Source organism: Oncorhynchus mykiss, chromosome 3 (assembly GCF_057628025.1).
Source record: "Oncorhynchus mykiss isolate SJ-2025 chromosome 3, ASM5762802v1, whole genome shotgun sequence".
In the NCBI taxonomy this organism is placed as follows: Eukaryota; Metazoa; Chordata; class Actinopteri; order Salmoniformes; family Salmonidae; genus Oncorhynchus; species Oncorhynchus mykiss.
This window is the reverse complement of record NC_143024.1, coordinates 9,226,622-9,241,931: the sequence shown is the minus strand read 5'-3', so window position 1 is coordinate 9,241,931 and position 15,310 is coordinate 9,226,622. Positions and strand designations below refer to the sequence as shown.

Below are 15,310 nucleotides of genomic sequence, written 5' to 3'. Positions count from 1 at the left end.
TATGCATATCCTAGGCCTCCCGGGTGGCGCAGTGGTTAAGGGCGCCAGCTGGGTTCGCGCCCAGGCTCTGTCGTAACCGGCCGCGACCGGGAGGTCCGTGGGGAGACGCACAATTGGCCTAGCATCGTCCGGGTTAGGTCGGTAGGGATATCCTTGTCTCATCGCGCAACAGCGACTCCTGTGGCGGGCCGGGCGCAGTGCGCGCTAACCAAGGTTGCCAGGTGTATCCTCCGACACATATGGTGCTGCTGGCTTCCGGGTTGGATGCGCGCTGTGTTAAGAAGCAGTGCGGCTTGGTTGGGTTGTGTATCGGAGGACGCATGACTTTCAACCTTCGTCTCTCCCGAGCCCGTACGGGAGTTGTAGCGAGGAGACAAGATAGTAGCTACTACAACACCACGAAATTGGGGAGAAAAAGGGGTCAAATTTAAAAAAAAAAAAAGAATATGCATGTCCTTGCTTCAGGTCCTGAGCTACAGACAGTTAGATTTGGGTATGTCATTTTAGAGGAAAGCGTAAAGAAAGGGTCCGACCCGTAGGAGGTTTTTTAAAGGAGCAGGGTTTCATTTGGGAAGCAGCCACAATACAACATAGTACTGTACTTCTCAATGTCTCAATGTCAGACTCAAACCTCGTTTTGCACCTTAATGATTTGGAACAGTCGATGTTTCTCTTTCCTTTCCTGCACAAGGTCAATATTCTATTTCGTATTTTACTCATTCGTCAAAGTAGAGGCAGGGGCGGCAGGGGCGGCAGGGTAGCCTAGTGGTTAGAGCATTGAACCGGAAGGTTGCAAGTTCAAACCCCCCAAGCTGACAAGGTACATGTTGTCGTTCTGCCCCTAAACAGGCAGTTAACCCACTGTTCCTAGGCCGTCATTGAAAATAAGAATTTGTTCTTAACTGACTTGCCTAGTTAAATAAAGGTTAAATTAAAAAATAAAAATAGAGGCAAATTAAATGTATTGTCATGGAAATGATCCAGCAAAATGTAGTTGTAGGGCCACCTAGTGGCTAAAATCGGTCATTACAAATATCTGTACTTCTGGTTCCATTCAATCATCATGGTCATAATGTCACTGAACCTCACATAGAGCCTTCATGTGATTGAATGTGTGTTCTCTGTCTGTGGGACTGTGCTGTCTCATAGTCACTGACTGTCCTCTGGCTACATGTGTGTTCTCTGTCTGTGGGACAGACCCTCTCCTGTCTCATAGTTACAGACTGTCCTCTGGCTACATGTGTGTTCTCTGTCTGTGGGACAGACCCTCTCCTGTCTCATAGTCACTGACTGTCCTCTGGCTACATGTGTGTTCTCTGTCTGTGGGACTGTGCTGTCTCATAGTTACTGTGTGTTCTCTGTCTGTGGGACTGTGCTGTCTCGTAGTTACTGTGTGTTCTCTGTCTGTGGGACTGTGCTGTCTCATAGTTACTGTGTGTTCTCTGTCTGTGGGACTGTGCTGTCTCATAGTTACTGTGTGTTCTCTGTCTGTGGGACTGTGCTGTCTCGTAGTTACTGTGTGTTCTCTGTCTGTGGGACTGTGCTGTCTCGTAGTTACTGTGTGTTCTCTGTCTGTGGGACTGTGCTGTCTCGTAGTTACTGTGTGTTCTCTGTCTGTGGGACTGTGCTGTCTCATAGTTACTGACTGTCCTCTGGCTACATACAGTCTACCATGAATAAATATTCAACCTCCTTTGGTGATCTTGACATGTATTTTGCCTACAGGTATGGAAGTGGTTCAGGGCCCATTCCAACCCACTACTACTGTGTGTTAACCAGTTGTCTGGACTTCACCCAGGCTGAGGACATCTGTACTGGACCTCTTAGCAGCTCTGCCTTCATCCTACCACACCGCTCAGACAACGACGAGAGCTGCAGTGTGAGTCCCTGGCTACGTCCAAATGACATAGGGCTGCTACATAGGGCTGCTACATAAGGCTGCTACATAGGACTGCTACATAGGGCTGCTACATAGGACTGCTACATAGGGCTGCTACATAGGGCTGCTACATAAGGCTGCTACATAGGACTGCTACATAGGGCTGCTACATAGGGCTGCTACATAGGACTGCTACATAGGACTGCTACATAGGACTGCTACATAGGGCTGCTACATAGGGCTGCTACATAGGACTGCTACATAGGACTGCTACATAGGACTGCTACATAGGGCTGCTACATAGGACTGCTACATAGGACTGCTACATAGGGCTGCTACATAGGGCTGCTACATAGGGCTGCTACATAGGACTGCTACATAGGGCTGTGATCAAAGGTAGTGTATTGTGTAGGGAACAGGGTGCTATTGCCTCACACACAGAGACATTGTGAGACAGAAAGAGACAAGAAAGGGCCAACCAGTGAAGAACAAACACCATTGTAAATCCAACCCATATTTATGTTTATTTATTTTCCCTTTTGTACTTTAACTATTTGCACATTGTTACACTGTATATAGAAATATGACATTTGAAATGTGTCTATTCCTTTGAAACTTGTGAGTAATGTTAATTTGTTCATTTCACTTGCTTTGTCAGTGTAAACATGTTTCCCATGCCAATAAAGTCCCTTGAATTGACAGAGATCTCAGAGCATCATGAAATGTGCAGGTAGCTGACGTTGTGTGACGTTGTCTTCGTCCCCCCAGAGCTCTGAGGACGAGTCTAAGTGGGTAGAGGATCTGATGAAGCTGCACACGGCCCGGGTCCGAGACGTGGAGATCCTCACGGGCCTGGACTTCTACCGTCGGACTAGCCGGAGTTACCCTGAAATCCTCTCACTGAAGACTCACATGCACACGTATGAGAGCGAGATCTAAACCACTGTCTCCCTACCCTCTCCTGTCTATCTACCCTCTCCTGTCTACCTACCCTCTCCTGTCTACCTACCCTCTCCTGTTCACCTACCCTCTTCTGTCTGTCTACCTACACTCTCCTGTCTCCCTATCTACCCTCTCCTGTATACCTACACTCTCCTGTCTACCTACCCCCTCCTGTCTACCTACCCACTCCTGTCTATCTACCCTCTCTTGTCTCCCTACCCTCGCCTGTCCACCTACCCTCTCCTGTCCACCTACCCTCTCCTGTCCACCTACCCTCTCCTGTCCACCTACCCTATCCTGTCCACCTACCCTCTCCTGTTTACCTACCCTCTCCTGTTTACCCACCCTCTCCTGTCCACCTACCCTCTCCTGTCCACCTACCCTCTCCGGTCTACCTACCCTCTCCTGTCCACCTACCCTCTCCTGTTTACCTACCCTCTCCTGTCCACCTACCCTCTCCTGTCCACCTACCCTCTCCTGTGTCCCTACCCTCTCCTGTCTCCCTACCCTCTCCTGTCTCCCTACCCTCTCCTGTTTACCTACCCTCTCCTGTTTACCCACCCTCTCCTGTCCACCTACCCTCTCCTGTCCACCTACCCTCTCCTGTCTCCCTACCCTCTCCTGTTTACCTACCCTCTCCTGTCCACCTACCCTCTCCTGTCCACCTACCCTCTCCTGTCTCCCTACCCTCTCCTGTTTACCTACCCTCTCCTGTCCACCTACCCTCTCCTGTCTCCCTACCCTCTCCTGTCCACCTACCCTCTCCTGTCCACCTACCCTCTCCTGTCTCCCTACCCTCTCCTGTTTACCTACCCTCTCCTGTCCACCTACCCTCTCCTGTCTCCCTACCCTCTCCTGTTTACCTACCCTCTCCTGTCTCCCTACCCTCTCCTGTCCACCTACCCTCTCCTGTTTACCTACCCTCTCCTGTCCCCCTACCCTCTCCTGTTTACCTACCCTCTCCTGTCCACCTACCCTCTCCTGTTTACCTACCCTCTCCTGTCCACCTACCCTCTCCTGTCCACCTACCCTCTCCTGTCTCCCTACCCTCTCCTGTTTACCTACCCTCTCCTGTCCACCTACCCTCTCCTGTCTCCCTACCCTCTCCTGTTTACCTACCCTCTCCTGTCTCCCTACCCTCTCCTGTCTCCCTACCCTCTCCTGTTTACCTACCCTCTCCTGTCCACCTACCCTCTCCTGTCTCCCTACCCTCTCCTGTCTCCCTACCCTCTCCTGTTTACCTACCCTCTCCTGTCCACCTACCCTCTCCTGTCTCCCTACCCTCTCCTGTTTACCTACCCTCTCCTGTCTCCCTACCCTCTCCTGTTTACCTACCCTCTCCTGTCTCCCTACCCTCTCCTGTCCACCTACCCTCTCCTGTTTACCTACCCTCTCCTGTCCACCTACCCTCTCCTGTCCACCTACCCTCTCCTGTCTCCCTACCCTCTCCTGTTTACCTACCCTCTCCTGTCCACCTACCCTCTCCTGTCTCCCTACCCTCTCCTGTTTACCTACCCTCTCCTGTCTCCCTACCCTCTCCTGTCTCCCTACCCTCTCCTGTTTACCTACCCTCTCCTGTCCACCTACCCTCTCCTGTCTCCCTACCCTCTCCTGTCTCCCTACCCTCTCCTGTTTACCTACCCTCTCCTGTTTACCTACCCTCTCCTGTCCACCTACCCTCTCCTGTCTCCCTACCCTCTCCTGTCCACCTACCCTCTCCTGTTTACCTACCCTCTCCTGTCTCCCTACCCTCTCCTGTCTACCTACCCTCTCCTGTCTCCCTACCCTCTCCTGTCCACCTACCCTCTCCTGTCTCCCTACCCTCTCCTGTCTACCTACCCTCTCCTGTCCACCTACCCTCTCCTGTCTCCCTACCCTCTCCTGTTTACCTACCCTCTCCTGTCCACCTACCCTCTCCTGTCTCCCTACCCTCTCCTGTTTACCGACCCTCTCCTGTCTCCCTACCCTCTCCTGTTTACCTACCCTCTCCTGTTTACCTACCCTCTCCTGTCTCCCTACCCTCTCCTGTCTCCCTACCCTCTCCTGTCCACCTACCCTCTCCTGTTTACCGACCCTCTCCTGTTTACCTACCCTCTCCTGTCTCCCTACCCTCTCCTGTCTACCTACCCTCTCCTGTCTCCCTACCCTCTCCTGTCTCCCTACCCTCTCCTGTCTCCCTACCCTCTCCTGTGTCCACCACAGCGCCGATGGTCTGGTGTATATTTTTGAATATGTCATGTTGTGTTTTTTCACATGTATTATTGTAAATGTTTATTCATGGCTGTTCTGTTCCTCTGTAATGGAACACATTTCCTGTCCCTCTTTATGTTTGTGTTTTTTGATGATTAACAAGCATGAATTTAATTATTTGTTGTTACTTGTATTGATAATGTGGTGTGTTGTTGTGTGTGTGTGTTGTATGTGGTGTTTCTGATGAATGTCTTGCTGGTGATGGCTGAGAGTACCGTGTTAATAATAATAATAATCAGCTCTGTCTGTCTGTACTGTGAACAGTAATAATAGTGAACCTGTAGTGGTGACATCCTTTTAAATATGTCCCGGACAGCTGTGTGATCCACTTATTTATGCCTGATGTTTTAATCCAATAAACCTTTTTGTACGACCTCGTCTGTCATTGCGGCGTATCGGGGAAGTTGGCAGCGAGGCCAGAGGTCATTGCTGCTCACCCTTGTTGTTTTGATTTAATGCTAACGATATTAGCATTATGAACATCAATCGATTAAGGCTGTTCCTGTAGTTGGGAGATTTAATTTCAGTAATAAATGTGTGTTTGAATGGGTTTGGTGACAGGCTCTAATGGGCTCCCGAGTGACACAGCGGTCTAAGGCGCTTCATCTCAGTGCTAGAGGTGTCATTACAGACACCCTGGTTCAAATCCAAGGCTGTATGTATTACAACCGGCCGTGATTGGGAGTCCCACAGGGCGGCGCTCAACTGGCCCAGCGTCGTCCGGGTTTGGCCGGGGTCGGCCGTCATTGGGAGTCCCACAGGGCAGCGCTCAACTGGCCCAGCGTCGTCCGGGTTTGGCCGGTGTAGGCCGTGATTGTAAATAAGAATTTATTCTTAACCGACTCGCCTAGTTAAATAAAGGTTAAAAAAAATTGAAATGGCAAGAGATACTGACAGGCTATTAACTTGTAGTCTACATGCTACAGAAATGTCTACCTACAACATTCCTCCAAGGATGAAATCTGGGAAGTGCATCTGGTCTGACTCAAACCTGCTAATCTCAGTGGATGTTTCCCCAGACCTACAATAAAGGTTTGAATCGAGGCACATCGGATTACACTGCAAACACCCGTCTGTCTGTCTCAACACTACAGCGGTGATATACTGTAGTGTTCTCAGTCATTTATCTCAGTGCGAGAGACGAGAGAAAATGTATTTTACCAGCTGTCTGCCGGTAAATGACTGGAAACCCTGTGTACTGTATGGTAACCTATTCTCTACATAGGCTGCGTTTACACAGGCAGCTCAATTCTCATATTTCTTCCCCCACTATTTGGTCTTTCAACCAATCACATCAGATCTCTTTCAGAGGTGATCTGATTGGCCAAAAGACCAATTAGTGGGAAAAGGTTCAGAATTAGTCTGCCTGTGTAAACGCAGCCATGGTGCATACTTTTGACCGGGGCCCATAGGGATTCTATAGGGAATAAGACCCGATTTGTCTTTGTTTATGAATGGTCACTCATACTGGCCTTGCTACACTATAGAAATTGGGCGTCCAAACTCAATCGTCACAGAGAGTTAATTATTGATGGCTTGACGTGCATGTTAATTCTATCTTGTGAATTTAAAATAAAAGTTCATTTTGGTTGCATTTGGCCTCGGCTATACACCGCTGGTTATTTTACTAAGATTTATGAAGTCAAGAAACTACTACTATTACTTAGCTAGCTACACTGACTACCGATGTTCACAATGTTAACAAAAGCAACTTGTGTAATTTGAGTATAATTTAGTACAACCACTAGCAACGATTTAATGAGTACTTGCGAAAAACTGGGCCAACAGTTATTGTACTTACGCATAATAGATGCATATGGTACAGTGCAGTAGGGGAAAATAGAATAAAGACGCTCAGCCCCTCTGCTATTCTCCGCTCCCAAATCAACGTGCTTGTGTGTAGCGGTGGAACGGCACATTGACGCAACGCGGCTGGCAACGCGACGCTTCTGTCGGAGACGACAGTGTGCCGGACCAGGGATACCGCAGTTACGGTCATGGATAACTTTTACTCTGGATAGGAATAACAATAGAGGTCATGTTTCCTTATACTTTCCTGCACTTCTTAAATATCACACAAGGTGTCGCTGTTTTCTGTATAGGGGTTTTATACACCCGTTCTGGGAGAGCTTTGAGCGTTCAGTGATTTCACAGACTTATAAGCGTTGGAAGTTAGAACCCACCATAGTCTCTAATAGTCATTAAGCATTTTATGTCGCATTCATTCGACGGGGTTGTCACTAAACTAACTATGCATTAACCTTATATGAAAAGGTGTTGTGACTCAGTTTTAGGTCAATTAAATGTACATCAACTGTTGTCTAACAATCTATCTACACGGTATATCATGACGGTTGGAATAAAGAGAAACAAATCAGAAGTTATACAAAATATACATATTTAATGTCAAATCATGAGTAAGTACAGTATTATTATATTGATCGAAAAGGCTGAGCGAAACACAACCAGAGTAGACGTACAGACACTATATAGAATTCATATTTACATTCTGTTTACAAAGACCTACAGACACTATATAGAACTCATATATACATTCGGTTTACATTCGGTTTACAAACACATACAGACACTATATAGAATTCATATTTACATTCTGGTTTACAAAGACATACAGACACTGTGTATTTAATACACGCTGGCGCCAACTATACAGTAAAGTATTCACATAACGTGTATCTTTCTACAAGAGACCATAGGAGGAGTAGAAAATTAACGTTCTGTTTTTAAGGAAAATCTACATTGCGTCGCAGTCAATGACAGTATATATCAGAACTGGGTGACATATATATATATATATGCCAAAGACTTTGGAGGTGCACTTGACTTAACTTGACTTAGCTTGACTTAACTTGACTTAGCTTGACTTAGCTTGACTTAGCTTGACTTAGCTTGGTTTGGCTTGACTTAGCTTGACTTAACTTGACTTAGCTTGACTTAGCTTGACTTAACTTGACTTAGCTTGACTTAGCTTGACTTAACTTGACTTAGCTTGACTTAGCTTGACTTAGCTTGACTTAGCTTGACTTAACTTGACTTAGCTTGCCCTGTACAATGCAACCAATGGAATAGTCTCATAAACTGCCAACTCCACCCACAGCCTGCACACTGGTCAAGTTAAATCATCTCGAGAGTTTTGACACATGTATTTGACCCAGGTCTGACGTGTAAGTGGGGCGGGGCTTAGTGGGGCGGGGCTTAGAGGTCCAAGAGCGGAGACTTACAGGCTGTTGAAAGCGGCAGTACATTATGAAGAACAACCTTTTTGACCTGGCTGTCGACATGACTGTTGTGTGGGCCAAGACCGGGTTGACTGGAGAGCCTGGGAGAGGGCAAGAGTCTGCAAACATCTACAAGGTCAAAGGTCAGAGGAATGAGGGGGGGGGGGGGGGATAGAAACACAGGTTTTCACCAGAACAAATACAACAGTGAGCAGGTGTTGCTTTCACCAGACATTTTCTTTGTGATGTGCAGCTGGAGAGTTGTTGGACGTGCAGCTGGAGAGTTGTTGGACGTGCAGACATTACACTTGAAAAGATTATAGGTGGTCTAACCGCTATTTCGGAAATGCCTCTGGAACAGTCAGAGAATGTCTAAAACGGACCCAGGAGCTGTGTATGATCTCCTGAGGCCGCTTGAGTCAGAGGCTGTTTAAAACTGACCCAGGAGCTGTGTATGATCACTGAGGCCCTTTGAGTCAGAGGCTGTTTAAAACTGACCCAGGAGCTGTGTATGATCACTGAGGCCATTTGAGTCAGAGGCTGTTTAAAACTGACCCAGGAGCTGTGTATGATCACTGAGGCCCTTTGAGTCAGAGGCTGTTTAAAACTGACCCAGGAGCTGTGTATGATCACTGAGGCCCTTTGAGTCAGAGGCTGTTTAAAACTGACCCAGGAGCTGTGTATGATCACTGAGGCCCTTTGAGTCAGAGGCTGTTTAAAACTGACCCAGGAGCTGTGAATGATCACTGAGGCCATTTGCAGAAAAGGAAAACTCTGTCTTTAACGTTTCCAGTTATATCAGATTCAGAAAGCATGCTCATCTATTCTGTAAAGGTAGCTAAGTGCTGACTATGAGAATCTCAATTGCATACTCCTCGTGTCCTCTCTCCTAATGCCCTCTTTCCTCACTCTCTCTCTCCTCGTACCCTCTCTCCTCGCACCCTCTCTCCTCGCCTCCTTCTCAAAACCCATTGGAGGAGAATGTCAGAGGGGAGGGACATCTGGCTTTCTCATCCAATGGGTTTTGAGAAGGAGGCGAGGAGAGAGGAACGCGATAAGTATGCAATTGAGATTCTCCCTCCTGAGACCAACCATACACCTTCAGGGAGATGTTGTCAAGAACATTTAGAGTTACGAACATATAGAGTCACCCGACTACAGTACAGTACAATACTACTGTCACGGAGGAACAGGAGAAACTGTCGTTGTGTCTGTGGTAACAGCGTTATAACCTGTAACCGCTGTAGACCAGGTCTGATGGTCGATACACGACGTTGTCTCTGGGACAGTGGTAGTGACAGGCGCAGGTGTTGATGAACATCACGGGTTTCTTGATGGCTTTACCCTGAGCACATTGGAACTCTACCTGCGCTGTCTCGGTGCTGTGGGGGGTGCAGCAACGCCCGTCCGTACACACACCACAGTACCGGGGCTTGTAGGTCAGCACGCTGGTGCAGTTCTTATAGCTGAACCGGACGGGTTTCACCGCCTTCCTCATCCTCAGGCACTTGCTTCCTCTCTGAGGATTTAGAGGAGGAAATGGTTGTCAGTCGACGAAACACTGGAACACTTCTGGCGTGTATTTTGTCAGAGCGCTTGTGAGTTTTGTTAGTCGGAAGATTTGCATTTAGTCTGAATGGCAAGTTGAACTTGAACTTCGATTCTGCTATTTAAATTTGTGATGTATTTTCCCTCTACAACTGTGATTTGGTTTGTATTATTAGTACAGTAACAGTGGGTTGAGTATCCTACCTTAGGAACATCCTACTGCTGGTATTAGTACAGTAACAGTGGGTTGAGTATCCTACCTTAGGAACATCCTACTGCTGGTATTAGTACAGTAACAGTGGGTTGGGTATCCTACCTTAGGAACATCCTACTGCTGGTATTAGTACAGTAACAGTGGGTTGAGTATCCTACCTTAGGAACATCCTACTGCTGGTATTAGTACAGTAACAGTGGGTTGAGTATCCTACCTTAGGAACATCCTACTGCTGGTATTAGTACAGTGACAGTGGGTTGAGTATCCTACCTTAGGAACATCCTACTGCTGGTATTAGTACAGTAACAGTGGGTTGGGTATCCTACCTTAGGAACATCCTGCTGCTGGTATTAGTACAGTAACAGTGGGTTGAGTATCCTACCTTAGGAACATCCTACTGCTGGTATTAGTAGAGTGACAGTGGGTTGAGTATCCTACCTTAGGAACATCCTACTGCTGGTATTAGTACAGTAACAGTGGGTTGAGTATCCTACCTTAGGAACATCCTACTGCTGGTATTAGTACAGTAACAGTGGGTTGGGTATCCTACCTTAGGAACATCCTACTGCTGGTATTAGTACAGTAACAGTGGGTTGAGTATCCTACCTTAGGAACATCCTACTGCTGGTATTAGTACAGTAACAGTGGGTTGAGTATCCTACCTTAGGAACATCCTACTGCTGGTATTAGTACAGTAACAGTGGGTTGAGTATCCTACCTTAGGAACATCCTACTGCTGGTATTAGTACAGTAACAGTGGGTTGGGTATCCTACCTTAGGAACATCCTACTGCTGGTATTAGTACAGTAACAGTGGGTTGAGTATCCTACCTTAGGAACATCCTACTGCTGGTATTAGTACAGTAACAGTGGGTTGAGTATCCTACCTTAGGAACATCCTACTGCTGGTATTAGTACAGTGACAGTGGGTTGAGTATCCTACCTTAGGAACATCCTACTGCTGGTATTAGTACAGTAACAGTGGGTTGGGTATCCTACCTTAGGAACATCCTGCTGCTGGTATTAGTACAGTAACAGTGGGTTGAGTATCCTACCTTAGGAACATCCTACTGCTGGTATTAGTAGAGTGACAGTGGGTTGAGTATCCTACCTTAGGAACATCCTACTGCTGGTATTAGTACAGTAACAGTGGGTTGGGTATCCTACCTTAGGAACATCCTACTGCTGGTATTAGTAGAGTGACAGTGGGTTGAGTATCCTACCTTAGGAACATCCTACTGCTGGTATTAGTACAGTAACAGTGGGTTGGGTATCCTACCTTAGGAACATCCTACTGCTGGTATTAGTACAGTAACAGTGGGTTGAGTATCCTACCTTAGGAACATCCTGCTGCTGGTATTAGTACAGTAACAGTGGGTTGAGTATCCTACCTTAGGAACATCCTACTGCTGGTATTAGTACAGGAACAGTGGGTTGGGTATCCTACCTTAGGAACATCCTACTGCTGGTATTAATACAGTAACAGTGGGTTGAGTATCCTACCTTAGGAACATCCTACTGCTGGTATTAGTACAGTAACAGTGGGTTGGGTATCCTACCTTAGGAACATCCTACTGCTGGTATTTGTATAGTAACAGTGGGTTGAGTATCCTACCTTAGGAACATCCTACTGCTGGTATTAGTAGAGTGACAGTGGGTTGAGTATCCTACCTTAGGAACATCCTACTGCTGGTGTTAGTACAGTAACAGTGGGTTGAGTATCCTACCTTAGGAACATCCTACTGCTGGTATTAGTACAGTAACAGTGGGTTGAGTATCCTACCTTAGGAACATCCTACTGCTGGTGTTAGTACAGTAACAGTGGGTTGAGTATCCTACCTTAGGAACATCCTACTGCTGGTATTAGTACAGTAACAGTGGGTTGAGTATCCTACCTTAGGAACATCCTACTGCTGGTGTTAGTACAGTAACAGTGGGTTGAGTATCCTACCTTAGGAACATCCTACTGCTGGTATTAGTACAGTAACAGTGGGTTGAGTATCCTACCTTAGGAGCATCCTGCTGCTGTTTGTCGCAGGGCCTGACGATGCACAGACGCGTCTGCTTGACCATCTCACAGCGGGGGTTCTTGTTGGTGACCCGGGTGGAGATGCTCATGCCACAGGTCCGAGAGCAGGCGCCCCACTCCGTAGTCTGCTCTATGCAGTTAGTACTGGGGTCCCACGAGTCAAACCCCACTGTCTCCTCCTGTCTGTAGGCTGTACGGGAGGACAGGGAGAGACACACCGGATGAGACCGATGTTGTTGCCATGGGAAATACAGATGCACGCTAGATTGATTGATGGACGTAAGAATTACTGGGCAGAAGTGCATAAGAGGAAACTTATGTTTGGCTGGTATTGGGATCTGTGTGGTTTGCATAATTAATTCCCCTACATTGGTGTATAATCGGTATTCAGGTAATCCAATTCACAGTTCTATCGGAATTTCTTTAGGTGCCTAAAGTCCATTGATCACAGATTAAGAACGATCCAAGGTACATCACATTCCAGAGAACACGAAATGGAATGTTTTGGCTCCAGAGGTCTACACAGAGGCTTCCGGGGATAAATCAACTTGCTCTGTGAGTCTCTCTCGCTCTGTACTCCGAGGCTATTCAGCATTTCCCTTCCCTTCACACAGAGCCAGCCACAGGTCAACCTAGAGGCATGCCAGAATCTGTCTCTTGACTTTGTGGCTTGCACCAGAGTACCAGTCACGTCAGAAGCAGAGAGAAGTAGAGAGAGGGGAACTGCGTCCCACGTGGAACCCTATCTGCTGTGTAGTACACTAGAGACTGTTATTTTACTGCTGCTCTTTAATTGTTATTTGTTATTTAATAATTTTTTACTTATCTATTTTTTACTTAACACTTATTTTTCTTAAAACTGCATTGTTGGTTAAGGGCTTGTAGGTAAGCATTTCACTGTAAGGTCTACTACACCTGTTGTATTCAGCATTTCACTGTAAGGTCTACTACACCTGTTGTATTCGGCATTTCACTGTGAGGTCTACTACACCTGTTGTATTCAGCATTTCACTGTGAGGTCTACTACACCTGTTGTATTCAGCATTTCACTGTGAGGTCTACTACACCTGTTGTATTCGGCATTTCACTGTGAGGTCTGCTACACCTGTTGTATTCAGCATTTCACTGAAAGGTCTACTACACCTGTTGTATTCAGCATTTCCCTGTAAGGTCTACTACACCTGTTCTATTCTGCATTTCACTGTAAGGTCTACCTACACCTGTTGTTTTCAGCATTTCACTGTAAGGTCTACTACACCTGTTCTATTCTGCATTTACTGTAAGGTCTACCTACACCTGTTCTATTCGGCATTTACTGTAAGGTCTACCTACATCTGTTGTATTCGGCATTTACTGTAAGGTCTACTACACCTGTTCTATTCGGCACATGTGACAAATAACATTTGGATCTGATTTGAGTGCAGATAGACTGAGTGCTTACCAGCCATGGCGAAGCTGCCCAAGGCACTGGCCTCTGGTTGGGGCTCACATACCCACTTCTCACAGCACTCCCCTGGGACCGCCACCTTCCTGGGTAGAGGGCAGTCTGGGCCCGGCAGCATCACGTCCAGGTTGCAGCGGGGCACGCAGGCGATCTGACCGTCCCTGCAGGTGCACTGATACTTGCAGCTGGGGAAGAAGGTCTCTCCATTCTGGTACACTGAACCGTCCAACAGGCAGATGTCTCCCTCATGTGCTGTGGAAGAGAGGACACAAGAAAAGCACAAATCATTATTTAACATTTTTAATTTCCAATACTCATATCTGGATAAAATCCAAAATGTCATATGTTTAAGTGTTTGTGTCTTCAAATGAATGTGAAATGTCATCATCATCATCATCATCATCATCATCATCATCATCATCATCATCATCATCATCATCAATAGCTCTTAGATAGGGAAGGGGTCCCCGCTGCCACTCTTCGATTACCCTTTGACCTTTTTCAAAAGGAGGCGAGAGAAGACGAGAGGTACGCAGGAGTTGAGCAAATCCAATTGAGACCAGGCCAGGGAATCTACCCCGTTCTGACACCTACACTAGAACATCACAGGTTCAATATAATTAACAAATGACTCACCGACACAGACACCTGTCCTCTGGTTTACATCGGCCGTGTAGTCGCAGTTCAGACCCCTGTGTGTATCACAGGGTCTTATTTCCGAGCACGCCTCTCCTTTCTGCCTCGCACAGACCAGACAGCATGCGCAGTCATCCAGAATCAACTGGACCCCGGGGGCGCACAGCGGAGGCTCCTGCGGACAGAGGCACCTTGTCTGACACACCTGCGCCAAGATCTGGGAGCAAATCTGGAGGAAAAAAGGGAAACTGTGTTCAAGTGTGACTTTTCAAAGTTGTTGCTCCTTGCTTTCATATTCTTCACATAATATAGTTTGGATGAGCCTACTCTGTAACGTTAAATGAATTTATTTACCTGTGTTGAAATGTAGAAAACGAAAAGGGTTCTCTCTGCAAGCTTAGACATCCTGATTCAGTGAAAGGTAGTTTTCTCTTTGTAGAATTTTCCCTCCTTTGTATCTTGCTGAAGCTCTGTAAATCCCTTTGGCGTGCTTCAGAAGTGTGTGCAGAGCCATTTATAACGGTCCTGTCTAACGACACAGTGACGCGTGAAGGAGGAATGGAGGAGGGGAAGGAGGAGGGAGGGGAAGGAGGAGGGAGGGAGGAGGGGAAGGAGGAGGGGAAGGAGGAGGGAGGGAGGAAGGGGATGATGGAGGGAGGGAGGGAGGGAGGAAGGGGATGATGGAGGGATTACCCCCCTGGCCCTGGTAGAGTCTGGGAATTCTGACATCTGATTGGATCAGGATGAGACTCACATTTTCCTGTTAGATCCTGAGTTCTTCGCACACAGAGGAAGGCTACGTTACTAGTATTTAGAACACATAAGCTCATTTGACAGTTTTACTGCTGCTATTCATATCAATAATCAACATTTTTCATGATCATTCAAATGAACCTACTTCAAACTAGTTCCTCCGTTCCGTGATTTTCATTATTGTGCTCATTACATCTCTGCAATTAAAATAGTTCTAGTTTGGCTGCAGAATTGATATCACACTGGTCGATCTGGTTTGGCTGCAGAATAGATATCACACTGGTCAATCTAGTTTGGCTGCAGAATAGATATCACACTGGTCGATCTAGTTTGGCTGCAGAATTGATATCACACTGGTCGATCTAGTTTGGCTGCAG

General features: G+C 46.9%; 2 protein-coding genes across 5 annotated transcripts in view; one reads left to right on the top strand and one right to left on the bottom strand.

Annotated features, from left to right (window-relative positions):
* The window catches only part of LOC110507037 (autotaxin), a 48,407-nt gene extending 42,963 nt beyond the window's left edge, over positions 1-5,444 (top strand). For both annotated transcript variants that reach the window (XM_090219946.1, XM_090219943.1), the window contains exons 24-25: positions 1,726-1,879; positions 2,648-5,444. In XM_090219946.1, coding sequence (XP_090076072.1) covers positions 1,726-1,879; positions 2,648-2,818 — 325 coding nt within the window. In that variant the 3' untranslated portion in view covers positions 2,819-5,444. The remainder of the gene's footprint in view (positions 1-1,725; positions 1,880-2,647) is intronic.
* A 2,008-nt stretch (positions 5,445-7,452) lies between these two features.
* Positions 7,453-14,701, bottom strand: LOC110507036 (CCN family member 3). 3 transcript variants are annotated; one of them, XR_016491729.1, is made up of 7 exons: positions 14,535-14,696; positions 14,181-14,409; positions 13,542-13,796; positions 12,079-12,290; positions 9,677-9,829; positions 7,653-8,439; positions 7,453-7,594 (listed from the first exon to the last, which is right to left on the bottom strand). XR_016491729.1 is itself a non-coding variant. In XM_090219933.1 (6 exons), exons 1-6 carry the CDS (start codon positions 14,583-14,585, stop codon positions 8,212-8,214), a joined length of 1,128 nt encoding a protein of 375 aa, XP_090076059.1. In that variant the 5' UTR covers positions 14,586-14,696; the 3' UTR covers positions 7,453-8,211. The 3 variants fall into 3 exon arrangements, 2 of the variants coding, with proteins under 2 accessions (XP_090076059.1, XP_036791337.2); XM_090219933.1 differs by having other exon boundaries at positions 7,453-8,439; XM_036935442.2 differs by having other exon boundaries at positions 7,453-9,829; positions 14,535-14,701.
* Positions 14,702-15,310: the final 609 nt, after the last annotated feature.